The following is a 27,606-nucleotide window of genomic DNA, read 5'->3' as shown; positions in this document are numbered from 1 at the left end:
GATAAGGGAAGGGGGAGGGATTCAATCCTAAGTAGAGCAGAGGGTCTTAGGGGGACAACCTGAGTGGACAGGATGGTCCTGGATGCTTCATGCAGTGATATGGTCCCAAGATACCTGGCAATAATATCCTTTACTCACAGGACATCTCTACAAGGGGCTCTGATTCTTTGGTTCCCAATCCAAATCTTTGATTATAAAATTGGTTCCAAGGCCCTTCAGTCACCTTGGTCATTTGTTGTCCCTCTCCTTACCTAAATCTTGTATTTGTTGATAGAACTCTTGTAATGTTGCCTGGTTCTAGTGCTTTTTCTTAGGAAGTTCCTTTGTGGCTGATACTTCTGCTCTATAGAATTATCAAGGAGATACTTTTAAAAATGTGCAAATAGTTTCACTTCTCTGTTTCCAGCCAGTAGTGAAGCATCCCAGCTTCACCACAGCCTGTGACCTCTCTGAATACCTAGAATTCTCAGCAGAGGGTGCCATCCATTAAGGTCTACTCCCAGCAGAGGACTTTTTCCCTCAGGGGATACTCGGCTGGACGAAATTCATTTTTTTTTTAAATTTTTATTTAATAATTATTTTATATTGACAGAATCCATGCCAGGGTATTTTTTTTTTACAACATTATCCTTTGCACTCGTTTCTGTTACAATTTTTTCCCCCTCCCTCCCTCCACCCCCTCTCCTAGATGGCAGTCCTTTATATGTTGGATATGTTGCAGTATATCCTAGATACAATATATGTTTGCAGAACCGAACAGTTCTCTTGTTGCATAGGGAGAATTGGATTCAGAAGGTATAAATAACCCGGAAGAAAAACAAAAATGCAGATAGTTCACATTCGTTTCCCAGTGTTCTTTCTTTGGGTGTAGCCGCTTTTGTCCGTCATTTATCCATTGAAACTCAGTTAGGTCTCTGTCAAAGAAATCCACTTCCATCAAAATATGTCCTCATACAATATCGTTGTCGAAGTGTATAATGATCTCCTGGTTCTGCTCATTTCACTCAGCATCAGTTCATGTAAGTCTCGCCAGTCCTCTCTGTATTCATCCTGCTGGTCATTTCTTACAGAACAATAATATTCCATAACATTCATATACCACAATTTACCCAACCATTCTCCAATGGATGGGCATCCATTCATTTTCCAGTTTCTAGCCACTACAAATAGGGCTGCCACAAACATTTTGGCACATACAGGTCCCTTTCCCTTCTTTAGTATTTCTTTGGGATATAAGCCCAATAGAAACACTGCTGGATCAAAGGGTATGCACAATTTGATAATTTTTTGGGCATAATTCCAGATTGCTCTCCAGAATGGTTGGATTCGTTCACAACTCCACCAACAATGCATTAGTGTCCCAGTTTTCCCGCATCCCCTCCAACATTCATCATTATTTTTTCCTGTCATCTTAGCCAATCTGACAGTGGTATCTCAGAGTTATCTTAATTTGCATTTCTCTGATCAATAATGATTTGGAACACTCTTTCATATGAGTGGTAATAGTTTCAATTTCATCCTCTGAAAATTGTCTGTTCATATCCTTTGACCATTTATCAATTGGAGAATGGCTTGATTTCTTATAAATTTGAGTCAGTTCTCTATATATTTTGGAAATGAGGCCTTTATCAGAACCTTTAACTGTGAAGATGTTTTCCCAGTTTGTTGCTTCCCTTCTAATCTTGTTTGCATTAGTTTTGTTTGTACAGAGGCTTTTTAATTTTATGTAATCAAAATTTTCTATTTTGTGATCAGTAATGGTCTCTAGTTCATCTTTGGTCACAAATTTCTTTCTCCTCCACAAGTCTGAGAGATAAACTATTCTATGTTCCTCTAATTTATTTATAATCTCGTTCTTTATGCCTAGGTCATGGATCCATTTTGATCTTATCTTGGTATATGATGTTAAGTGTGGGTCCATGCCTAATTTCTGCCATACTAATTTCCAATTATCCCAGCAGTTTTTATCAAATAATGAATTATTTTCCCAGAAGTTAGGGGCTTTGGGTTTGTCAAACACTAGATTGCTATAGTTGACTATTCTGTCTTGTGAACTTAACCTTTTCCACTGATCCACTAATCTATTTCTTAGCCAATACCAAATGGTTTTGGTGACTGCTGCTTTATAATATAATTTTAGATCAGGTACAGCTAGGCCACCTTCATTTGATTTTTTTTTTCATTAATTCCCTTGAGATTCTTGACTTTTTATTGTTCCATTTGAATTTTGTTGATATTTTTTCTAAATCATTAAAATATTTTCTTGGAAGTCTGATTGGTATAGCACTAAATAAATAGATTAGTTTAGGGAGTATTGTCATCTTTAGTATATTTGCTCAGTCTATCCAAGAGCACTTAATATTTTTCCAGTTATTTAAGTCTGATTTGATTTGTGTGGAAAGTTTTTTTGTAATTTTGCTCATATAATTCCTGACTTTCCTTTGGTAGATAGATTCCCAAATATTTTATGCTGTCGACAGTTATTTTGAATGGAATTTCTCTTTGTATTTCTTGCTGTTGGATTTTGTTGGTGATGTATAAAAATGCTGACATTTTATGGGGATTTATTTTATATCCTGCAACTTTGCTAAAGTTATGAATTATTTCTAATAGCTTTATAGTAGAATCTCTGGGTTCTGTAGGTATACCATGATATCATCTGCAAAAAGTGATAGTTTGGTTTCCTCATTGCCTACTCTAATTCCTTTAATCTCTTTCTTGACTCTTATTGCCAAGGCTAGTGTTTCTAATACAATATTGAATAACAATGGTGGTAGTGGGCAACCTTGCTTCACTCCAGATCTTACTGGGAAAGGTTCCAGTTTTTCCCCATTGCATATGATGCATACTGATGGTTTTAAATATATTTTCTTGACTATTTTAAGGAAAAGTCCATTTATTCCTATCCTCTCAAGTGTTTTTATTAGGAGTGGATTTGGATTTTATCAAATGCTTTTTCTGCATCTATTGAGATATTCATATGGTTTTTGTGAGTTTGGTTATTGATGTAGTCAATTATGCTAATAGTTTTCCTAATATTGAACCAGCCCCGCATTCCTGGTATAAATCCTACTTGGTCATAGTGTATTATCCTGGGGATGATTTTCTGTAGTCTTTTTGCTAATATTTTATTTAAGATTTTAGCATCCATATTCATTAGGGAGATTGGTCTATAATTTTCTTTCTCTGTTTTCAGTCTACCTGGATTAGGTATCAGTACCATGTCTGTGTCGTAAAAGGAGTTTGGTAGGACTCCTACAATCCCTATTTTTTCATATACTTTATATAGAATTGGAGTTAATTGTTCTTAAAATGTTTGGTAGAATTCACATGTAAATTCATCTGGTCCCTGGGGATTTTTTTCTTAGGGAGTTGATTGATAGTTTGTTCTATTTCTTTTTCTGAGATAGGACTGTTTAGGATATTTACTTCTTCCTCTGTTAATCTGGCCAAGCTATATTTTTGAAGGTATTCTTCCATTTAATTTAAGTTGTCGAATTTATTGGCGTAAAGTTGGGCAAAGTAACTCCTAATTATTGCTCTAATTTCCTCTTCGTTAGTGGTGAGTTCTCCCTTTTCATTTTTAAGACTAACAATTTGATTTTCCTCTTTCCTTTTTTAAATCAGATTTACTAAGGGTTTGTTTATTTGTTGGTTTTTTCATAGAACCAACTCTTAGTTTTATTAATTAATTCAATAGTTTTTTTTTTCTTTTTACTTTCAATTTTATTGAACTCTCCTTTTATTTTTAGAATTTCAAGTTTAGTGTTTGGGGGTTTTTAATTTGTTCCTTTTCTAGCATTTTTAGTTGCAAGCCCAATTCATTGACCTTCTCTTTCTCTATTTCATGAAAGTAGGCCTCTAGAGATATGAAATTTCCCCTTATTACCGCTTTGGCTGCATCCCACACATTTTGATATGATGTCTCATTATTGTTGTTTTCTTGGGTGAAGTTATTAATTATGACTATGCTGTTTCACCCAGTCATTCTTTAGTATGAGATTATTTAGTTTCCAATTATTTTTTGGTCTACTTTCCCCTGGTTTTTTGTTGAATATAATTTTCATTGCATTGTGGTCTGAAAAGGATGCATTTACTATTTCTGCCTTACTGCATTTGAGTTTGAGGTTTTTATGTCCTAATATGTGGTCAATTTTTGTATAGGTTCTCTAATATGCTGAGAAGAAAGCATACTCCTTTCTGTCTCCATTTAGTTTTCTCCAGAGATCTATCATACCTAACTTTTCAAGTATTCTATTTACCTCTTTGACTCCTTTCTCATTTATTTTGTGGTTTGATTTATCTAATTCTGAAAGTGCAAGGTTGAGATCTCCCACTATTATAGTTTTGCTGTCTATTTCTTCTTGCAGCTCTCTTAATTTGTCTTTTAAGAATGTAGATGCTACACCACTTGGTGCATATATGTTTAATATTGATATTGCTTCATCATCTATGCTACCCTTTAGCAAGATAAAGCGCCCTTCCTTATCTCTTTTAATTAGATCAATTTTTGCTTTTGCTTGATCTGAGATCAGGATGGCTACCCCTGCTTTTTTGACTTCACCTGAAGCATAGTAGATTCTGCTCCAACCTTTTACCTTTAACCTGCATGTATCTCCCTGCTTCAGGTGTGTTTCCTGTAAACAACATATTGCAGGATTCTGGCTTTTGATCCATTCTGCTAACCACTTCCTCTTTATGAGGGAGTTCACCCCGTTCACATTTATGGTTAAAATTACCAATTCTGTATTATTTGCCATCTTGTTAACCTCTGTTTATGCTTTTCTCCCTTCTTTCCCCCGTCCCCCCGTCCCCAGTATTAAACTTGTGAGCACCACTTGCTTCTCACAGCCCTCCCTTTTTAGTATCCCTCCCCACCTTATTGCTTCCCTTTTCACTTTTCCCTTCTTGCTTTTCAATGAGGTGGGAGAAGTTTCACCATAAATCGAATATGTCTAAAATTTTTCTCTTAAAGCCAATTCTGATGGCAGAAAGATACCCACTATATTTATCCCCCTTCATTCTTTCTCTCAGATATAATAGGTTTCCTTTGCCTCTTCATGAGATGTAGCACCCCCACTTTACCCTTTTTCTGGTACAATGTCCTTTCCACCTCTAATTTCTAGAACAAGGTATACATGTATTCTTTATACATCTTTATAGAAGAAATATAGTTCCCAAGATTTCTTTTTACCTTTTTAGGTTTCTCTTGAGTTCTATATTTGTGGATCAAACTTTTTGTTAAGTTCTGGTTTTTTCATCAAAAATAGGTGAAATTCGCTTATTTCGTTGAATGTCCATCTTCTTCCCTGGAAAAAGATGCTCATTCTGGCTGGGTAAGTTATTTTTGGTTGCAGACCGAGTTCCTTAGCCTTTCGGAATATCATATTCCAGGCCCTTCGATCGTTTAATGTGGATGCTGCTAGATCCTGGGTGATCCTTATTGTGGCTCCTCTATATTTGAATTGGGTTTTTCTAGCCACTTGCAGTATTTTTTCCTTCGTCTGAGGGTTCTGGCATTTGGCCACTATATTTCTTGGTATTTTGATTTTAGGATCCCTTTCAGTAGGTGATCGATGAATTCTTTCAATGTCTATTTTACCCTCTGTTTCTATGACTTCTGGGCAGTTCTCTTTGATAATTTGCTGGAAAATAGTGTCCAGGCTCTTTTTTTTCATCATATTTTTCTGGGAGTCCAATAATTCTCAGATTGTCTCACCTGGATCTATTTTCCAGGTCCGTTGTTTTCCCAAGAAGGTATTTCACATTTTTCTCCATTGTTTGATTTTTTTGGTTTTGGTTGACTGATTCTTGTTGTCTCCTCAAGTCATTCAATTCCATTTGTTCGATTCTGATTTTCAGTGAAGTATTTTCTTCACTCACTTTTTTAAATATCTTTTTCTGATTGTCCAATTGAGTTTTTAAGTGGGTTGTTTTGTTCTATGGAATTTTTTTCCATCTCGCCAATTTTATTTTTTAGAGAGCTATTTTCTGTTTCCAGTTCACTAATCCTATTTTTTCAAGGATTTGATTTCTTTATCCACTCTGTCTTTAAATGAGCGGGATGACTTCTCTGGACTCTCTTGCCAAGCCTCCCTCTCCTTTTTCCCATTTTTCTTCTAGCTCTCTTGCGAGAGCCTTTTTAATTTTTTCTATGAGATTCATCTGTGCTGAGAAACAGATGATCTCCTCCTTTGGGGAATCACCTGGACACGGTCTGTTTTTAGTCTCCTCAGGGTTTAGAGTCTGCTCTCTATCCATATAGAAGCTGTCAAGGGTTAAGATCCACTTAAATTTTGTGCTCATTTTATCAGAGAAGAATCAAAGACAAACTAGCAAAGAAAAAAAGAAAAAACTCCATAGGAATCTGCTTTCTTTTTTAGGCTGGGTGGTGTTCCCGAGCTTCCTCTACAGACTGCAGGGCAGGGCAGCAGCGAGGCCCTAACAGGACAGCAATGGCTGTGCTGCGCCTGCGCTCTGAGACTCTGAGAGCGTGCTGAGACACTGGGGGGGAGGGGTGGCCAGGTCCCGAGAAACTCCAGCTGTTTGGGGTTGTATTCTTCAGCCCCGGTGTTTTTAGCTTCTCTGCTGGGCTACTGACTTGCTGCCAGGGCAAAGTATCCAATCCTGTAGCAAAGCTCTCCCCGCAGAGACGGCTGAGATCACACCCCACCCCCCTCTGGTCTGCTCGGCTGTGAGCTGCCTGCCATCAGCCTGCGCCCCATCTAAAACTGTTCCAGCCCTCGAGCAAAAACAGACCTTTCCTGGCAAATCTCAAGGATGGCTTCTCTTGGTAACTATTTGTGGGTTTTTTTTCAGTCAAGCATTAATTCAGAGGCTTGTAATGAAATGGATAGTGAGAGAAAACATGGAGCTTACGCAGCTGTGTGCCTTCTCTCCGCCATCTTCTCTTGTCCTCTTTCTACAGCTAGTAGTAATATTTGTCATAATATAGTAGTAATACTGAATAATTGCAGTGTTAAGGGACAGCCTTGATTCACTCCGGATCTAACTTAGGTTTAGGTTTCAGGTTTATTCTTCTCAAAAATAATGCTTGTTCTTTATTCTGAAAAGGTATTACTTGTCATCTTAATAACTTTCTATTGGGTCTTATGCTTTCTAGTGTTTTCAAATAAGAATGGGTATTGTATTTTGTCAAAAGCTTTTTTATGTATCTGTCAATAATAGCTCAAGATTTTTGTTGGTTTTGTCATTTGGACTGGTTTTCCTAACATTGAAATAGGTTTTCCTAACATTGAAACAGCCCTGCATTCTTCTTAGTATAAATCCCACTAGTCATAGTATATGTTCTCTTCCTATGATTTGATTTCAAATGTTTCATAGCTATTCATGAAGACAATTTATTTTTGTTCTCCTTGTTTAGATATCAAAACTCTTTTTGTAATAAAAGGACTTTGGGAAGACACCTTCTTTCCCTCATTTTACAGACATTTTATGTAGTATTGGAATGAATTGTTCCTTATATATTTAGTAGAATTCAAATATAAAATCAACTTATTCCTTATTCAGTTTTATTTTTCAAGATGGGGTTATTTCAGTATTCTATTTCCTCTTCTATGAAAATGTGCAGTTTTTATTTTTAAAAAAATCATCCATTTTACATAGATATGTAGGTTATCTGACATGTGATTATGCAAAATGCTTCCTAATAATTACTTTAATTTCATATTCATTGGTTATGAATTCACCCTTTTCTCATTTTTTAATTTCTTTTTTAAAATGTAGATTTGCCTAATTCTGAAAGGGAAAAGTGGGAATCACCCATTAGTGTAATTTGAATATTTATTTCTGTAATTAGCTTTTCCTTTAAGAAGTTGAAAGCTCTGTGATTTCCATATGTATTTAGTATTGTCACTACATTATTTTCTTATGATATTTTAAAGCAAAAATGTATTTTCCTTGCTTATCTCTTTGAAGTAGGTCTGTTGTTGCTTTTGTTTTGTCTGAGACTTTTCTTAATACTGGTTTGTACCTTGAAGTTACATGTCACCGCTTTAGCTGTTCACACTCATTTTTATTGCTAATTTTCCCAACTTATTCATTTGAGTGTATGTTTATGTTAGAGTTTTCTGTTTCTATAGTGGGAGTACTTTGAGAAATGCAGTCTCTGATCCATCAGCTTTTCTCACGCTGCTATTTTCAGAACAAATTCTGTATTTCAGTGGTTGCAGGGTAATGTGATTTGGGCTGACGGGTGGTCCGTGCTTGACTGCTCTGGGCTATGGCTCTTAATCAGGAAGAAGCTCTGATCTCTTGAGACTGCAATAAATACAGCTACATTGGGTCCCTGCTACCTTACAACTGTTGAGGTTCAAAAAGAGACCCTAAAAATTTGGGGTGGCCGACCAGGGTAGGGAGGGGCTTCAAAAGCATTTGAAGGCTTGAAACCATCTGCACGCCAAGGAGCAAAGTTTATTGTAATTGCAATTGAAGCAGACTAAATTCCAAAAAGATTTTATCCAAGAACCAGGAGCAAGAGGATAAATTTATAAGAATAGACAGAGAGAGTTGGAGTTTGATATCACTGATGAACTAATTTTATTATGCATCTCAATATTGAGTTTTATGACTTGGTCTGGTATGCACCTCAATGTTGAATTCAATAGTTTAGAGGTGAGAACTGAAGAGCAATCTGGAATGCACCTCACCATTTTTTTCAGAAACCTTGTTTTACTTGACTACAGATTGTTATCTGGCAGCCAGCATAGTTCCATAGCAACCCCAAGGGCTCGTGGCCTCAGAGCTACTGCCACATTTCTCCTAGAAGCTGTATTCGATCACAACCAGAAGCAATTCTGGTCCTCAGGGCCCTTGATCTTTGTGAATAAAAAAGGATACAGTTCCTCCAGATCCTTACACCTTCTTGCCCCCAAGTACCCTTTCTCTCCCTAGAACTGGGACCCAGTATTCTGTAGGAGCCAAAAAGTACCAAACAGCTTCTAGTCTTTCATCCAGGGCTAGTACAGGGGTCACTTCCAATCTCCTTGTGACAAATGACCAGGTCCCCTTACTGTCTCTGGCTTCTGAGCTACAGAAGGGTCTGTGGCTTCTGCTGTCACCACTTTGTCCCATGGATGGCATTTCATCCACATGGGCTGCAGGGCAACCTCAGCCCCTGGGTTACAGATCTCTTCTTCCAACCTTGGAAAGGGTCTTGGGCCAGAAAAAATATCCTTGATCTTTTATTGTGTCACCACTTAAGAATTTGATATGAGCTGTGAATTTAAAGGGGAATTGTGAGAGAGCTTGGCTTTGTGCTTCCTGTACTGTGCCATGGAGCTAATGACTTCTTGAAATGCACGGCTGATCATTTGATCTTTCAGGAGATACAGGAATCCACAAAGGGAAAGGCACAATTTCCCTTGAGTTGGAGCATTTTTCCTGGTTGTACTTTCCACCTTCAATATCCTCACTTTCATCATCCCCTCTTGGCTTTCTTGGCATCCTTCACACCCCAGATAAGAATCCATTTTCTACAGTAAGTCTTCCTTGAGCCCCCTAATTCTAGCCCCTAACCCCTGCTTATTACTTCCACTGCATCCTGTACATAGAATGATTCTCCAGAGTTGTTTGCATCTTCTTTTCCCCAGAATTTAGCTCCTTCAGCACAGAGACGGCCTTTTGCCTTTCTTTAGATTTCCAGCATTTCCTTAGCTCAGTGCTTGACACATAGTCCCAGAATTTTATTGACTGATTGGATTCTGGATCAGATTTTCACTGATAAGTTTTAGAAAGAAATTTATGAAGTCACTTGGTAGAGGAGACTGAGCCAGAAAGGCGGGTGTGGTTCCCTCTTGTCCAGGCTCTGGAAGGTTTCTGTTACATAGAATACAGTGCAGAGTATGCACACATAAATTGGGGGGGGTGGGGGGGGGAGCAAGATGCGCATGCGTGCCTGGGTGGCCCTTTGTCCCTTCCCCTGCATTCTGATCTGTCTTCTCAGGCCTGGACAAAAGAGGCTGAGAGCCGCCCTCCCCCCAGACCACCCCGTTCCGCTTCTGCTCTGGGGGCTGTCAGGAATCCAAGTCCTGTTCAAGGGCTGGGGCTTTGCAGATGCTGCTGAGCTATTGTGCTCTTCCTTTCCGTGGAGTCCAGGAGCCTCCTTCCTTGACCTCTCTCTTCTGCAATGTGTTCTCCCCCTCCCAGTTTCTGTAAAAGAGCCGCCCCTCAACCACCGCAAGCAGAGCTCAGCTGCTGTCCCCTGCTCCTAGCCCCCGCAGCCTGGCCTCGGAAACTGAGGACCCTGGTCAGCGCCAGGCCCCCCTCCGGGTGGAAGATGAACTGCGGTCCCCTCCCCTAGCCGGGCTGGGTGACGAGGGCCGAGAGCAGGGCTCACAACTGCTCTGGGGCTAATGTCCCAGAGCTTCCCCCCACCCTTTCCTCCTCTTTCTAGTCCCTTCCCCCTACGCTCTGGGAGGAGACCAGCCCCCCCAGGTGACGTCACAGGACCGTCCCTTCCCAATCTCCATTTCTGTAAGTCTCTTTTGTCTGGAGACGAGGATGTGCTGGGAGTGGAGCGGATGGAGGTCTGTGCGCCCCTCATCCAGTTCCCTACCTTTCCGCCTTCACAGCGATCCCCTCCGTTACCCCCATCTTACCCTCATCTTCCGGACGGACCCATCCTGAGGGTCCTGAGGAGCCTAAGCCTCAGTGAGTGAGGTAGGTGTCCCTCCCTGCTCCTGCCTCAGCCCCTCCCTTTCTTCTTGTCTCATTGCAGCCTTTCCATGAAGCCCCTTCCTCCCCAACTGGCTTTCCTTCCTGCCCAGGAGGATGTGGGTAAGGGTGGCGACAAGGCCCTGGGAGCATCGACACCTTTGTCTGTCTATGTGTGTGATGTGGAGGTAGCTAAGATCATCCTGGGCGTGCCTGTGTCTTTGTCCGTGTGGAGGAGTGGGTGGGGGTGGGGGGGAGTGTGCGTGGGAGTGCCTGCACCTGCCTGGTGCTTCGTGCCGGCTCAGGGCTCAGTCTGGAAGACTGCGGGTTCATGGGGTGGACTGGGGAGCGAGGAAGCTCCCTCTCTCCTCATCTCGGATGGATGTTTCCACCTTTTTTCCCCCTACATTCCTACAGTCCCTGGCTTGCTCTGGAGGTTGAGGACTCCGACAGCCTAGCAATTCGGGTTCTTTTCACTCAATATTTTTGCTACTATCTTACCTTGGAGATCAAAGGGAATGGAAATGTTTGCTAATGCAAGTATATCTTAATGTACTAAAACCCAAGCTAAAATATGGATTTATCTAGAAAAAAGAGTGGCAAAATAATTTACCTTTATTTTTTTCCTAAAAAGTCTTTCTTTCTTCATTTTACATACAAATATTATACAGCATTCATTTTGATAAGAATGTGAAGATCTCTTCCCCTCCCCTTCTCCATATTCTCTTTTGTATGGTGTTTTTTTTTTAATTAAATGACATTTTTTTTTCATTCTGGTTACAACTAGCTTATGATGAAAAGGATGTTTCCATGTACCTTGCTGTGGAACAAAGAATGGGATGGGTTCCTTAGCCTTTGAATTTAAATGATATACAGGCTGAAAAAGAGAGAGAGAGAGAGAGAGAGAGAGAGAGAGAGAGAGAGAGAGAGAGAGAGAGAGAGAGAGAGAGAGAGAGAGAGAGAGAGAGAGAATTGTTTTAATGCCTGGCTTCTCTTCTAATGAAGGATTTGGAGTTTGAGAGCTTGGATTTTTTCCTCTGAAAATTTTCTGTCCTTATCTTTTGTTCTAGGGAAGAATGATTCTTTACCTTGGAAATGGGAATCAGTTTCTTCTATATCTTGCATATATGCAACCACCCATAGAGATTTTTGCTACCAAGGTCTTTTTTCCTCAAGTAAGTGTTTTGCTTCAGATTTTAACTGCCTTAGGATTTAGGGCAATTTTACAGAAGCAGAATTAATCTTCTTTTATTTTCTCTGTTCCTTGTTCTGTCGTGATCTCTTTCCCTGTCCATAGATGCAAAAAGTAATTTCCTCTTTACTCCTCTAATTTGCTATAGATTCCCTTTTTACATCTAATTCATAGATACATTTGTAATTTAATGTGATCGTTGGTGTGAGGTGTCCATGAGCTATCAAATTTCTGGGAAACTTATGTTTCCTTAGCCCGTTATTAAAAGTGAAATAGTGTGTCCTTCCCTGCCCTCCTCCCTGGTCTCTTTGGATTTCTTATACACTAAGCTTCTTTATTTTATTTGCTTATATACATTTCACACATGATCTTTTGCATTGATCGGTGTTTCAATTTCAAGAAGTTCATATTATTTTCTGTGTGCCTATGTAGTGAGAGAGAGTCATCTTCCTGAGTTGAAATCTGGCCTCAGCTACTTACTAACTGTGGTACCCTCAACAAGTCATTTTACCCTGTTTACCTCAGTTCCTCATTTGTCAAATGAGCTACCAAAGGAAACGACAAACCCTTCCAATATCTTTGCCAAGAAAGCCCCAAATAGGGTCAGGAAAAAGCCGACAGTACCGAACAACAACAAATGGTTTCAAAATCTCTGATTTTTACTATAGCTTGAGATCTATTGCTGATAATTACTACTCCCAAACCCTGTCTTTCCCGCTTCCCTCAATTCATTATGTCTATTTATTGATGTTTTCTGTTTCTCACATCACTAGGGTCCCCCATGGATTCTGCCCTCTCCCTGAGAGTGCCATGCCATGTAACAAATCACATGTTTTTGTTTTAGGGAGGAACAGAAAAGTGAGCCCAGCTGTTTGATGCATTTGGGAAAAGGAAGGCAGCAGTGTAACACCTGCGGACCTCTCACCTCCTGGAAGAGGACAGGTGATGGTGTCTTCTCTTGTATCCTTTTCAGTCTTTAACATTTTCTTACGAGTCCTTTCCAGTTTTCGCTTTATCGTTCTTTCCATTTAAATTGATATTGTTTACTAGATAGATAGATAGTTTTCTTGGCTTTGCCTACGTCACTTTGCATCATTTCACAGAGAGCTTTCTCTGCTTCTCTGTACTCAACACACTCTTCATTTCTTATAACAATATAATAGCATTACAAAAGATTGGTTTTCCTGCCTTGTCTGGCCATTACTCACTTGAGAGCATCTACTTTGTTTCCAGTACATTGCTGTCACCAAAAAGTGCTGTTGTAAGTTTTTTGCAGTATGTGGGGACTGTTTTCTTGTTGGTGCCTTCTCATTATGTAATGGATTATTTGTTTTAAGGGCTTTGGATATTTTTGTTACTTTCTTTGCATGATTCCAAAATTACATTCCAATGAACCTCATTGTTTTTGGCCTGAAGAAACAATTGTGATTTACACTCACTGCGCCATCAAAACCCACACGATGACCAAATGTGGCTTAGGCTAGTATGTATTATTGGAAACTCAGTGAAAGCCAGAGGGATTTGGATTCGAGGCTTTGTCAAGTAGCTCCTTCTGAATTCCAATGGGCTTTATCAAAGTCTGTTTTTTCTAAGCTCTCTTTCAAGAAACCATAAATGAACTAGATGGAACAGAAGAGTTCAATATCCCAGTTTGTTTTTCAAATATAAAATTACATAAGTGGGCAAGAGACCAAAATATCTAGCTTCCAGACTCAGAGACATGCTGCGAGGTTGATGGCACCAAATTTCTATTCCTTTGGACAAACATCTTGAACATGATCCTTTAATACTGTGTCTTCTATACCTAAACCATTCCACTAAATCACTACTTTGTTTTTTCCTTTTTATATATTTATTCATTTATTAAAACAAATTAAATATAGAAAAAAACAAAATAGAAAAACATTGTCATGTGCACAAAAGAATGTGAGAGGATTCAAAATATGAAATAATAGATTTCCAGCTCCAGAAATCATGCATAATTAATAGTACACATTTTATTGAGAATTGCCCATGTATTCTTTGTTTCCTTTTAGGTTCGCTTTTGTTTGCTGCTGTACATTTTTTTTACATAATATTTCCCTTCCCATTCCCCCCAGGCTCCCCCAAGAAGGCTACAATTAAGTGTTGAAATATTTGTACATAAATACACATACATATACACGGATACATACACATATTTATGTAAGCATACAAGCACACATACTTAGACATGTATAATCATACTCATATATACATACACATTTATATGTATTTATGTGAGATATATGGTACAATGCCTGTTTGTTCTCTGTTTCTCTGAAAGTGGATAACATCATCCTTCATGAGTTCAAATCTTTTTATCTTTTTTCTAAATCTACCAAATGGTCATTTCTTACATCATGGCAATGTGTGTGTGTTTGTGAGGAAGAGATACAGAGAGAGAAATACAGAAAGAGAGAGAGAGAGAGAGAGAGAGAGAGAGAGAGAGAGAGAGAGAGAGAGAGAGAGAGAGAGAGAGAGAGAGAGAGAGAGAGAGAGAGAGAGAGATTTGACTTGTTAAGAGTCAGGGAAGGTGGGAGTACAAGCCTCATAGGTTACAGGGACCCTTAAAAGATATCCTACTGCTTCATAAACCAACCTCTTGCTCTGTTCTCCAGTGCGTAGAATCAGAAACAACTGAGTTCAAACCCTGCCTCCCATACTTACAAATTGTGCGACCCTTATCAAGTCTTTTTACAAGTCTCCCCCATTTTGGTGCCAGACTGGGCTAATTAAACTCAATGCTGAGGTGGTTTTCCCGAGGCTCTCCTATCTATATTTGAGAGGAAACAACCTTGGAAGGACACAGACTAGCCAAGGAATGGCCCAAATTAGAGTACGCCACAATGGGAAGGTAGTGGATTCCACAGGAAGAAGCAGACCTCAGCAGCATGGACTATATGGATTCTCATGACAGATGGTGAGACTTGATACTAATTCAGGGACAGCTGAGGCCCAAGTTCAGTGTATAAAAAAACCTCCTCGGTTGCCTGTACTTTACCTCAGCTCTGCTGGTGGAGGAGATGCCCTTTTCCTGTAGGAACTGATTAAACTGCTTTCTGCTCTGGCTCTTAGAAACCTCTCTTTGTGGTCACTGTCTCACACAAACTGGTGCTGTCTTTTACTTCACTTTGTATTTCCAGTGCTTACTATACTGCCTGGCACATAATAGACACTTAATAAATGTTTATTAACTGACAAAAAAAGAGATGCTATAGAGATTAATTTCAGGAAAACAGACGAATCTATCAAGGGAATAGGCAGATATTTGCCCATGCCACGGGACACTGGTGCCCATCCCCATCCCTGGCAAGGCTTTGTCTTTGCCCGCCTGGAGAAATGAAGCTGAGCTCCCAAGACCCCTCCCCCCAACCCTTCCTTGGAGAATCTAGGATCGTGCTCTGCCTTGAGCCTACCTCCAGGTAGATGATAAACTGGGGTCCCCTCCCCTGGCCAGGCTGGGTAATGGCACTTGAGAGAAATGATTGGGAGGGAGTTGCCACTGTTCATTGACATACTTCAAGAGCCCCTCCCCTCTCATCTCCCTCCTCCTTCTGTTCTATGTGGAAAGAAACCCTTACAGCAATCTTTGTCAGAGATGGAGGAGGAGGAGGAGGATTGGCATAGTAAGAAGAGGAGGGGGTGGGAGCTGTGTGCAGCTGGAGATCTGCCTGCCCCCAATCCCTAATCTTCCATCCCCCAAGACACACACCCGACCCTGCCTGAGGAATCCCAGAAATTCCTGCACTTTTGTGTCTAAACATCTATAAGGCAAGTCTCCCCCTCCTCTTGCCACTGCCCTTCCTGTCAATCTGCCTCCACCCTTTATATTCTCTTCTGTTCCTTCTTCATCTTTTTCCTGAATTTCCCCCACCACAAGTTGGCTTGTCTTAGTGCCCATGGGGATGGGTGTGGAGCTGGGCGGGATATCATGGGAGTATTAATACATTTTCATGCCTCTGTTGTGTTTGTAGGTGAGATCATGTGTATCTGTGTGTGTCTCTGTATGTGTGGGGTGTTCCCTCCTGCCCGGGGTTTTCAGCCTGCCCTGATCTCTTATCTTTGGAAGGCACCCTTAGGAGGTCCTTCAGTGTGGTAGAGGCAGCAGGGAGAGCCTTTGTGGACACTGCCTCCTTCCTTTCTTCAAGTGTGTGATTCCATTCTTTCTTCCTCCCTTCTTCCCATCCTTGGATTGGCCTTGGGACTGGGGAGCAAGGAGACAGTCTAGAAATTCTATTCTCTCCTTCTCCACATCAGCTTTGTCGTTCAGTGTCCTTTAATGTTTGTTTGCTTTTTTTTCTGGTTTCAATCAGTACATGGTGAATGGGCTGTTTCCATTTTGAGGGATCTGGAGCTGTTATCATAGGGTTATCAATAGCATGGATTCATTCCTTTGAATTCTTCCTGTGTGTAAACTTTGACTTATTGTAAAAATGCATCTTAGTCCTGGAAATTGGAATCAGTTTCTTCTAAATCTTGCATCTACACCAGTCCTTAGAAAACTTTACTTCAGAGGTTTATTTTTCCCCCTTCTTGAACTCTTCTCATTTGACCTGCATTCAATCTGTTTGTGCAAAAACATTGTGGTTTTATAGATGAAGCGTTATCCACTTTATTTACTGTAATCATGTTCATCCTAAAACTTCTTTATATCCCTATTCCTCTCCCCATTTATAGAGGTGAAAATCAATTTCTTCCTTACTCCTCTAATTTACACTTGATTCCCCTTTTGTATCTAATTCTTGTATCTTTTTTGTAGTTCAATTCGATGGGGACTGTATGGTGTTTGTGTCCTATTTCGGGCAAACTACTTTTCCATTATCTCATCACCTTTTTAAAAAAATCACACCATGGGTTCTTTGCTATCCTAATCCCACCCTTTACCCCATCATGCTTCAGCCACCTCCTGGATGTATTAAACACTTTGATTTTGTTTGCTTCTATATATGATCAGTCTCAAAATTTACCCACCCAAATTAAATATTTTTATTTTTCCCAAATACATATGAAATTTTAGGGCATTCTTCACCTCCTAAATTTTCTCTTCTACATTATCTCTCTCCCTACCCTCTCCTTCAGTAGAGAAGACTAGTAACATAACATAGGTTATACATGTAAAATCAGGCAAATATACATTTTTGTGGAAACCATTTTTGGAGATGCATTCTAGACAAAACCCCAAGGGAAAAAAAAGAGAGTAAATAAAAAGTATTTTTCATTTGTTTCAGGCTCTACCAGTACTTTCTCTGGGGATGGGCACCACCTTTAAACTTAAGTCTTACAAAATTGTTTTGGATCATGGCATTCTTTAGAACAGCTAAGTTGTTCAGAGTAGATCATCATACAATATCGGTGCTACTGTGAACAGAGTTCTCCTACTTCTGCTCATTCACTTTGCATCAGTTTGTATAAATCCTTCTATGTCTTCTCTTATTCACAGATCTAACAGGTACATTTTTCCTTCCTCACCTGATTTACTAATGATATTGATGAAGTCTTCAATGTTGGGTATGAAGAGGAAGTGAGAAACGTTATTCCCTAGGCAAGCAAGAATAGAAATCAGTTTAGCTCTATGGTCCCACCCTTTGAGGAGGTTACCCTGTCAGAAGTCTAGATTATGTCAGACCCTGAGGTACACTCTCTGTAGAGTTCTAGAGCAGTCTCATCTTGCCACTTCCCATCAGAAATCCAAGTAATTTCTTGTCCCTGAGGTTAAATTTTCCCTATCACATCTATTTATGGGCTATCCCATGGCTATTGTCCCCCTTTGGGTCCATGGGGCAATCTGCCTCATGGTATCTTTCTCCTTACCCCTGCTCCATGTGATGAGGCAGTTCCCCTAAATCCACTATTTTCAACCCTACTTCTCCTTATATCTAACTAACTCTTGTGGGGTGCTAAGTGCCTTTCATGCTAAGCTAAAGGCATGCCCTAACTTCATGAGATGCTCCCTTTCCCCTCAAGGGGAATTGTGAGACAGCTTGGCTTTGTGCTTTCTGTGCTGTGCCATGTAGCTAATAATATCTTGAATTGCACTGCTGATCATTTGAGCCTTCAAGAAATACAGGAATCAAGAAAGGGAAATGTACAATTTCCCTTGAGTTAGAGCATTTTTCCTGGCTGTACCCACTACCTTCAATGTTATCCCCTTTTATCTCCCTTTCTTGGCTTTCTTGGCATCTTTAATGCCACAGATAAAATTCCATCTTCTACAGTAAGTCTTCCTTGACCCCCCAAATTCTAGCTCCTTCCCACTGCTTATTACTTCCACTGCATCCTGTACAATGAATGATTCTCCAAAGTTGTTTGCATGTTATTTGCCCCATAACTTAGCTCCTTTAGAACAGAGACGGCCTTTTGCCTTTATGTTTCTCGCATTTACTTAGCTCAGTGCCTGACACATGGTGCCAGAATTTTATTTTATTTTATTTTATTTTTTTTCTTTTCTTTTCTTTTCTTTTTTATATATTTTCTTTTATTTTATAATAACTTTATATTGACAGAATCCATGCCAGGGTAGTTTTTTTTGCAACATTATCCCTTGCACTCGCTTCTGTTCCAATTTTTCCCCTCCCTCCCTCCACCCCCTCCCCTAGATGGCAAGCAGTCCTATATATGTTAGATATGTTGCAGTATATCCTAGATACAGTATATGTTTGCAGAACTGAACAGTTCTCTTGTTGCACAGGGAGAATTGGATTCAGAAGGTAAAAATAACCCGGGAAAAAAACAAAAATGCAAATAATTCACATTCATTTCCCAGTGTTCTTTCTTTGGATGTAGCTGCTTCTGTCCATCATTTATCAATTGAAACGGAGTTAGATCTCTTTGTCAAAGAAATCCACTTCCATCAGAATACATCCTCATACAATATCGTTGTTGAAGTGTATAATGATCTCCTGGTTCTGCTCATTTCACTTAGCATCAGTTCATGTAAGTCTCTCCAAGCCTCTCTGTATTCATTCTGCTGGTCATTTCTTACAGAACAATAATATTCCATAACCTTCATATACCACAATTTACCCAGCCATTCTCCAATGGATGGGCATCCATTCATTTTCCAGTTTCTAGCCACTACAAACAGGGCTGCTACAAACATTTTGGCACATACAGGTCCCTTTCCCTTCTTTAGTATCTCTTTGGAGTACACTGCTGGATCAAAGGGTCTGCACAATTTGATAGCTTTTTGGGCATAATTTCAGATTGCCCTCCAGAATGGTTGGATTCGTTCACAACTCCACCAACAATGCATCAGTGCCCCAGTTTTCCCGTATCCCTTCCAACATTCATCATTATTTTTTCCTGTCATCTTAGCCAATCTGACAGGGGTGTAGTGGTATCTCAGAGTTGTCTTAATTTGCATTTCTCTGATCAATAGTGATTTGGAACACTCTTTCATATGAGTGGTAATAGTTTCAATTTCATCATCTGAAAATTGTCTGTTTGTCTCCTTTGACCATTTATCAATTGGAGAATGGCTTGATTTCTTATAAATTTGAGTCAGTTCTCTATATATTTTGGAAATGAGACCTTTATCAGAACCTTTAACTGTGAAGATGTTTTCCCAGTTTGTTGCTTCCCTTCTAATCTTGTTTGCATTAGTTTTGTTTGTACAAAGGCTTTTGAATTTGATATAATCAAAATTTTCTATTTTGTGATCGGTAATGGTCTCTAGTTCATCTTTGGTTACAAATTTCTTTCCCCTCCACAAGTCTGAGAGATAAACTATCCTATGTTCCTCTAATTTATTTATAATCTCGTTCTTTATGCCTAGGTCATGGACCCATTTTGATCTTATCTTGGTATATGGTGTTAAGTGTGGGTCCATGCCTAATTTCTGTCATACTAATTTCCAATTATCCCAGCAGTTTTTATCTGCCGGAATTTTAATGACTGACTCTTCTGGATCCGATTTTCACTAATTGTTTTAAAAAGAAATTTATGAAGTCACATGGTAGAGGAGATTGAGCCAGAAAGGAGGATGTGGCTCCCTTTTGTCCAGGCTCTGGAAGGTTTCCGTTGCATAGAATTCAGTGCAGAATATGCACACATAAATGGGGGGGGGGGGCAGATGCACATGTGTGCCTTGGTGGCTCTCTGTCCCTTCTCGCCCGTTCTGATCTCTGTCTCCTCAGACCGGGACAAAAGAGGCTCAGAGCCGCCCTTCCCTCAGACCGGGACAAAAGAGGCTCAGAGCCGCCCTTCCCCCAGACCACCCCGTTCCGCTTCTGCTCTGGGGGCTGTCAGGAATCCAAGTCCCGTTCGAGGACTGGGGCTTTGCAGATGCTGCTGAGCTATTGTGCTCTTCCTTTCAGTGGAGCCCAGGATCCCCCTTCCTTGACCTTTCTTCTTTGCAATGTATTCTCCCCCTCCCAGTTTTTTTTTTTTTTTTTTTTTTTTGAAGAGCGGCCCCTCAACCACCGCAAGCTTAGCCTTCTGCTCCAAGCTCCAGCCACCTGGCCTTGGGAACCTAGGACCCTGGTCAGCGCCCAAACCATCTCCAAGCGTAAGGTGCACTGTGGTCCCCTTCCCTAGTGGGGCAGGGTATTGAGAGCCGAGAGAAATGACTTGCAGCTGTGGCTTTCACAACTATTCTGGGTCTGAAATCCCAGAGCTCCCTGTGCTATCCTGTACACTGCTCTCTCCTCCCTTCGCCCTATGCTCTGGGAGGAGACCAGCCCCCCCGGTGACGTCACAGGACCGCCCCTTCCCAATCTCCATTTCTGTAAGTCTCTTTTGTCTGGAGATGAGGATGTGCTGGGAGTGGAGCGGATGGAGGTCTGTGCGCCCCTCTTCCAGTTCCCTACTTTTCCGCCTTCACAGCGATCCCCTGCGTTACCCCCATCTTACCCTCATCTTCCGGACGGACCCATCCTGAGGGTCCTGAGGAGCCTAAGCCGCAGTGAGTGAGGTAGGTGTCCCTCCCTGCTCCTGCCTCAGCCCCTCCCTTCCTTCTTGTCTCATTGCAGCCTTTCCATGAAGCCCCTTCCTCCCCAACTGGCTTTTCTTCGTGCCCCGTATGTCGTAAGGGTGGCTACAAGGTCCTGGGAGCATCGACACCTTTGTCTGTCTATGTGTGTGATGTGGAGGTAGCTAAGATCATCCTGGGCGTGTCTGTGTCTTTGTCCGTGTGGAGGAGTGGGTGGGGGTGGGGGGGAGTGTGCGTGGGAGTGCCTGCACCTGCCTGGTGCTTCGTGCCGGCTCAGGGCTCTGTTTGGAAAAATGGGGGTTCGTGGGATGGGTGGGGTGTGGCATACGCAGGCAGAGAGAAACCTTTGGGGACACTCCCTCTCTCCCCTCCTCGGATGGGGAGAAGAGAATTGTTTCATGGCGGCTTCTCTCCTGATGAGGGCTTTGGGAGTATTTTGTCATAAGGCTGTTGAGAGCTTAGATTTCTTCCTCTGAAAATTTTCTGTACTTATCTTTTGACCTAGAGGAGAATGATTCTTAATCCTGGAAATTGGAATCCGTTTCTTCTATATCTTGCATACACAACCACCCATAGAGGTTTTTGCTACAAAGGTCTTTTTCCTCAGGTAAGTGTTTCCCTTCACATTTTAACTTCATTTGGACTTTGGGCAACTTTATAGAAACAGAATTAATCATCTTTTGTTTTCTTGTGATTTTCTCTGTTCCTTGTTCTGTCATAATCTCTTTCCCTATCCATAGATGTGAAAAGTAATCTCTTTGCTCTTCTAATTTGCTATAGATTTTTACATCTAATTCATATATCCATTTGTAGTTTAATGCAATAGTTGGTGTGAGGTGTTCATGAGCTATCAAATTTCTGGAAAACTGCTTTTTCCTTATCCCATTATTGAAAATGAAATAGTGTGTTGTTCCGTGACCCACCACCTGTTCTCTTTGGATTTCCTATACACTAACTTATTTTATTGTGTTTACTTATGTACATCGCACACATTATCTTTTCCATTGATCAATGTTTCAATTTTCACGAAGTTCATATTTTCTGGGCGCCTATGTATTCTACCGGGCATGAAATCAGAGAGAATCATCTTCCTGAGCTCAGGCTTCAGCTACCTACTAACTATGGTACTCTCAGCAAGTCACTTAACCCTGTTTACCTCAGTTCCTCATATATCAAATGAACTACAGAAAGAAATGGCAAATCCTTCCAATATCCTTGCCAAGAAAACCAAAAATAAGGTCAGGAAACAGCAGACAGGACCAAACAACAATTGGTTTCAAAATGTTTGATTTCTTAGTATAGTTTGAGATCTTTTCCTGAAAATTATTAATCCCCAACCCTTCCTTTCCTCCTTCCCTCCATTCATTATGTGATACTTGAGCTCTTTTACAAAAATATTTATTGATGTTTTCTTTTTCTTACATCACAAGGGTATCCCATAGATTCTGCCCTCTCCCAGTGAGTGCCATTGCATGTAACAAATTTCATTTTTTTTTTTGTTTAAGGGAGGGAAAAAAAAGGTGAGCCCAGCTGTTGATGCATTTGGGAAAAGGTGTAACACCTGTGGACCTTCCATCTCCTGGAAGAGGTCAGGTGATGGTGTCTTCTCATGTATCCTTTTCAGTCTTTAACATTTTCTTACAGGTACTTTCCAGGTTTTGCTTTGTCATTCTTTGAATTTAAATTGATTTTGTTTACCAGGTATATATACATATATACATATATATATATATATATATATATATATATATATATATATATATATATATATATATATACACACACATACATACATAATGTTTTCTTGGCTTTGCCTACTTCACTTTGCATCGTTTCACCGAGACCTTTCTCTGCTTCTCTCTCCTCAACACACTCTTCATTTCTTATGACAACATTGTAATATTCCACAACATTTGTTTCCATGCCTTGTCTGGCCATTATCCACTTGAGAACATCTACTTTGTTTCCAATAAATTGCTGTCATAAAAAGGGCTATTATAAATATTTTTTTCCAAAATAAGGGGTTTGTTTTCTTATTGGTGCCTTCTATTATTTGTATTGAAGGCTTGGATATTTTTGTTACTTTCTTTGCATGATTCCAAAATTACATCCCAGAAGGGATGCTCTCCTAATTTGCTTAGGGTGTCTCCCTTTATGTCTAAATCATCTATTTTGGTCTTACCTTGTTGTTTTCATTGTGTTGTTCATCCTTCTTTCTGGAAGAGGACCAATGACATATAGAGGCTCAAGACATATACAGGCTTTCAAGTGAATTGCATTTAGGTGAGGCAGAGCTGGGCAAGGTCACCAGTCTCACTCTTTGCTCCAGAGTCAGCTGAGTCCGGTGGCAAGACATAGGTCAGGCAGCCTGGCCATGACCCGTAGACAGTGGGAGACCTTAGTCTGTTTAAGCTAAGGCTTTTCCCATGTCTCACTTGTTCCGAGGAAGCAGCAATTTAGTGATTTAAGGCTAGGTAAGAAATGAGACAAAAGATGCCCTACTTTGCCTACTCGATGATGATGATGATGATGATGATGATGATGATGATGATGATGATGATGTTTGAAGGGAAGACCCTCAGAATTTCTGGCCAAAAGAAACAAACAAAAAGACTGAGTGCTTTACACTCAGTCTGAGCCATTAAAACCGAAAAAATGATCAAGTGAAGCTTAGGCTAACATCTACTATGGGACACTCAGTGAAAGCCAGAGTGATTTGGCTTTGTCAAGTACCTCCATCTGAATTCCAATGAGGTTTATCAAATTCTGTTTTTTTCTAAACTCTCTTTCAAGAAACCATTAATGAACTAGATGGAACAGAAGAGTTCAATATCCCAGTTTGTTTTTCAAATATAAAATAAGTGAGCAAGAGACCAAAGTAATATCCAGCCTCCAGACTCAAAAACATGCTTCGAGGTTAATGGGGCCAAATTTCTATTCCTTTGGACAAACACCTTGGTACATGGTGTAAGGGGTTGAACTACACTTAGTTTCTGCCATACTGCTTTCCAGTTTTCCCCAGAATTTTTTGTAAATAGTATGCTGTTTTTCAAAAAGCAGGGATCTCTGTATTTCTCAATCAGTAGAGTATTATGGTCATTTAATACTGTGTTCTTCTATACCTAAACTATTTCATTAAAACACTACTCTAATTTTTTTTCTTTTTAATATATTTATTCATTTATTAAAACAGATTAAAAAGTAAAAGAAAAACAAAATAGAAAAATATTGTCATGTGCACAAAAGAACAAGAGAGGACTCAAAATGTGAAATAATAGATTTCGGTTCAAGAAATCATATATAATTAATAGTACATATTTTATTCAGAACTATCCATCTATTCTTTGCTTTCTTTTAGGTTTCGCAATGTACTTTTCACAGTATTCTTTTTCCCCCCTTTTTGCCATCGATAGCCCCCAAGAAGGCTACAATTAAGTGCTGATATATTTGTATACAAATACACAAATACGTATGTACATATACACATTTATATAAGTATATGAATAAATGTATCTAGACCTGTATGATCAAACTCACATATACGTATACATTTATGTATATCTATGTAAGACTGTGCCATGCTTGTTTGTTCTCTGTTTCTCTGAAATTGGACATCATCCATCATGAGTTCAAGTCTTTTTTTTTTCTAAATCTACCAACTTGTTTCCTACATCATGACAATATTTTGTTTTATTATTTCTTGGTCTCTCATAACTTCACTGACTTCCCCTTGCCAAATTCTAAGTTTCAAAGAGTCACTTCCTTCTTTAAAATTCTGGCTCTCTTAGGTGACTCAGTGGATAGAGCACAAGACCTGAAGTCAGGAGGACCCAAGTGCAAATCTGGCCTCAGATACTTAACACTCCCTAGCTCTGTGACCCTGAGCAAATCACTTAACCCCAATTGCCTCAGCAAAAAACAAACAAAGGAAAAAAACCCTCTGGATCACCCTTTCAAATTGGTTGACTTTCTTTTAATAATCCTCTGTATTTTGTTGGATTCTTGTTATTTTTTTTTTAGTTTTTCCTCAATCTCTCTCATTTGATTTTTAAAGTCCTCTTTGAATTCTTCTACAAAATTCTTTTTGGACAGTAGCCATTTATCATTACCCTTTGGGGTAAGGAAAGCTTTTCCCTCTCAGTATCCCCCTCTAATGATAGATTCCAATCTTTCCGATTCCTATAGTTGGATTGTTTCTCCTTTCTTTGCTCTTTTTGAAAATAAGAAACAGTAATTGTGTCATCACCTACATCTGAGAGGCGGAGCTGGGGCCTCTGTCTCTGGATCTTCTTTCAGGTTTCCCCTCTGACTTGGAACCCAAAACCCAAAACTCCACCATCCCGTCAGCCAGCCAGCAGCTGCCCTGTGCCCCTGCTTCTGCCCTCAGGGGGCGTGTGCTTTTCCCTTCCCTCCTTCCTGGCCTCAGACACCCACATGCTGTCCCAGGAAGTAAAAGTCCCCTTGATTGGGGCTGAGGCCACCTGGAACCCAGCAAGCCCCAGGGATTTTTTCAGGGGAGCTGGCCTGGAGATGTTTATACTGCTTAATCCTCCAAACTGGGATTCTTCTTCTGGACTTCTCTGGTTGTCCTAGGATACCCTTATTCTCCCCCAAGTTTTATGTTTTTGTCACTAGTCTATATTAGCTCAGAGTTCAATTTTCTTTTGTTGGTGAATGTTCTGACCTATTCTGCCATCTTCCCACACTCTTCCCCAGGCGTTGTTTTCTTCATTGAATTTTTGCTCCTCCTTTTCCATCTGGCAAATTCTACTTTTTAAGTTTGTATTCATCGGTGAATTTTGGTATATGTCTGTCCAAATTTTTGTGTTTTTTTAAACAAAATGTTAACTTTTCTTGTTAATATCTCTCATTTCTCCTGCACATTTTTCTTTTACTTCTCTTACATATTTTAAAACTGCTTTTGGAGTCCTTTCAGTAGGTCTGTTTTTGCCTGAGACCAATTCCTGCATATATCAATTTGAGGCTTCACATGTAGACGTTCTGGCATCATTATGATCATCTGATTTTGTGTTTTGATCTTCCCTGACACCACAGTAGTTTGGCTTGCTGCTTCTAAGCCTTGCCTCTTGACTTCCCAAGTGTGCCCATTAACCAGCTGATTCATGAATCCCCGCTTGTAACATGAAACATTTCAGGGGGACCTTCCACAGCTACCCCATCTCATACAAACCCAACACATAAGATGAAACACACCACAGATGCTCAACATTTGTTGATTTAATTTTATACCTGTGAATGGAGGCAAAATCTAGTTGAAATGAATATTAAAGCTAATCCAGGAGCATGTGTGTGTGTTTGTGAGGAAGAGAGAGAAATACAGAGAGAGAGAGAGATTTGACTTGTTAGAGTCAGGGAAAGTGGGAGTCCAAGCCTCATAGGTTACAGGGACCCTTAAAAGATATCCCACTGCTTCATAAGCCAACCTCTTGCTCTGTTCTCCAGTGCGTAGAATCAGAAACAACTGAGTTCAAATCCTGCCTCCCATACTTACAAATTGTGTGACCCTTATCAAGTCTTAACAAGTCTCCCCCATTTTGGTGCCAGCCTGGGCTAATTAAACTCAATGCTGAGATGGTTTTCCCGAGTCTCTCCTATCTATATTTGAGAGGAAACAACCTTGGAAGGACACAGACCAGCCAAGGAATGGCCCAAATTAGAGTACGCCACAATGGGAAGGTAGTGGATTCCACAGGAAGAAGCAGACCTCAGCAGCATGGAATATATCTTTCAGTTTCTCAGGATTACTGGGGCAAATTGTGTTGTATAAGAAAATGTACACACGAGACCACCCCTGTGACTGTTACAGGAGAGACTGATAGATCCCCAAATATGCCTTGGGCCAGGGAAGCTATTAGCTAGGAGCAGGACACCAAAGGTGAAAAGCCAGAGTGACTGGCGATCAAGAACAAGTTTTCCTTTGGGTTACTCGGAACTTTTCTTCCTATTTACATTAAAGGTAGTTTGCATTCTGTGTGGAATTTAGGTCCTGCTGATATTCCCTTGCATCCACCACACAAAGACATTTGGGAAGGTCCTATCTCAGGCAGAACAGCTAGAGTTTTTCCGCAGGGCAGATGGTGACTTTAGAAGGGACGGAGAACCTGCAGAACTTCAGTGCACTGGCAATGAGCTCTTTCTTTATCCTTCCCTGGCTGCATGGCATCCTCCTCAACAATGGCTTCACAGCAGTTTTCTGGGGATTCCATCTAGGTGGTTCAAGGGTAAGAGCCCTGGGCCTGGAGTCAGGAAGACCTCTGCTCAAAGCCAGCCTCAGGCACTTAGTAAGCATGTGACCTTGGGCAAGGACAAGTCAGAGTTTCCAAGTCAAGCATTCCTTGCTCTTTCTGCCTCTTCAGTAAGACTGACTACCCATCTGACTGGGTCCCTGATCTTAGAGTTGTCTGAGGCGCTAAGAGGTCAGATGCCGTGACCGTGGTCAGGCTGCTGGCATGGGTCGAAAGCAAGATTGCAGCCTTCCTGACTTTGAAACTGGCCCTTTAGCCTTAGTTCTTAAGACACAGTTCAAGCATCAACTACATCATGAAGCCTTTCTTGATTCCAACTGCTATAAGCCTTGCTCCCAGACTCCGTGCATTTTGCATTTGTATTTATTCTTCATGTACATTTATACATTTTCTGTCTTGTTAGAACCTAAGCTTGTCTTGTTAGGGACTGTGTCTTTAAGAGTGTTTGCATCTCCAGAACCTAGCACTATGATGTGCATGTGCTTGTTGTTTGTTACTTAGCCCATGTGCCTTTGTATGTGCCC

The 27,606-nt window shown here is 40.4% G+C and overlaps 1 protein-coding gene across 33 annotated transcripts in view; it reads left to right on the top strand.

Annotated features, from left to right (window-relative positions):
- Window positions 1-8,680: 8,680 nt before the first annotated feature.
- The window catches only part of LOC127542973 (uncharacterized), a 294,969-nt gene continuing 276,043 nt past the window's right edge, over window positions 8,681-27,606 (top strand). For 6 of the 33 annotated variants that reach the window (XR_007948978.1, XR_007948967.1, XR_007948964.1 and 3 more), the window contains exons 1-3: window positions 20,405-20,976; window positions 21,322-21,423; window positions 22,322-22,404. Coding sequence is in view for 10 of the 33 variants with exons in the window: in XM_051968932.1 (XP_051824892.1) it covers window positions 20,171-20,398; window positions 20,857-20,976; window positions 21,322-21,423; window positions 22,322-22,404 (533 nt within the window). In the remaining 23 variants the exon portion in view is untranslated. The other 27 variants (XM_051968932.1, XM_051968933.1, XM_051968936.1 and 24 more) reach the window with 21 other exon arrangements.

Source organism: Antechinus flavipes, chromosome X, assembly GCF_016432865.1.
Source record: "Antechinus flavipes isolate AdamAnt ecotype Samford, QLD, Australia chromosome X, AdamAnt_v2, whole genome shotgun sequence".
Taxonomy (NCBI): Eukaryota; Metazoa; Chordata; class Mammalia; order Dasyuromorphia; family Dasyuridae; genus Antechinus; species Antechinus flavipes.
The sequence above is the reverse complement of the archived record's forward strand: the minus strand, read 5'-3'. Positions and strand labels throughout refer to the sequence as shown.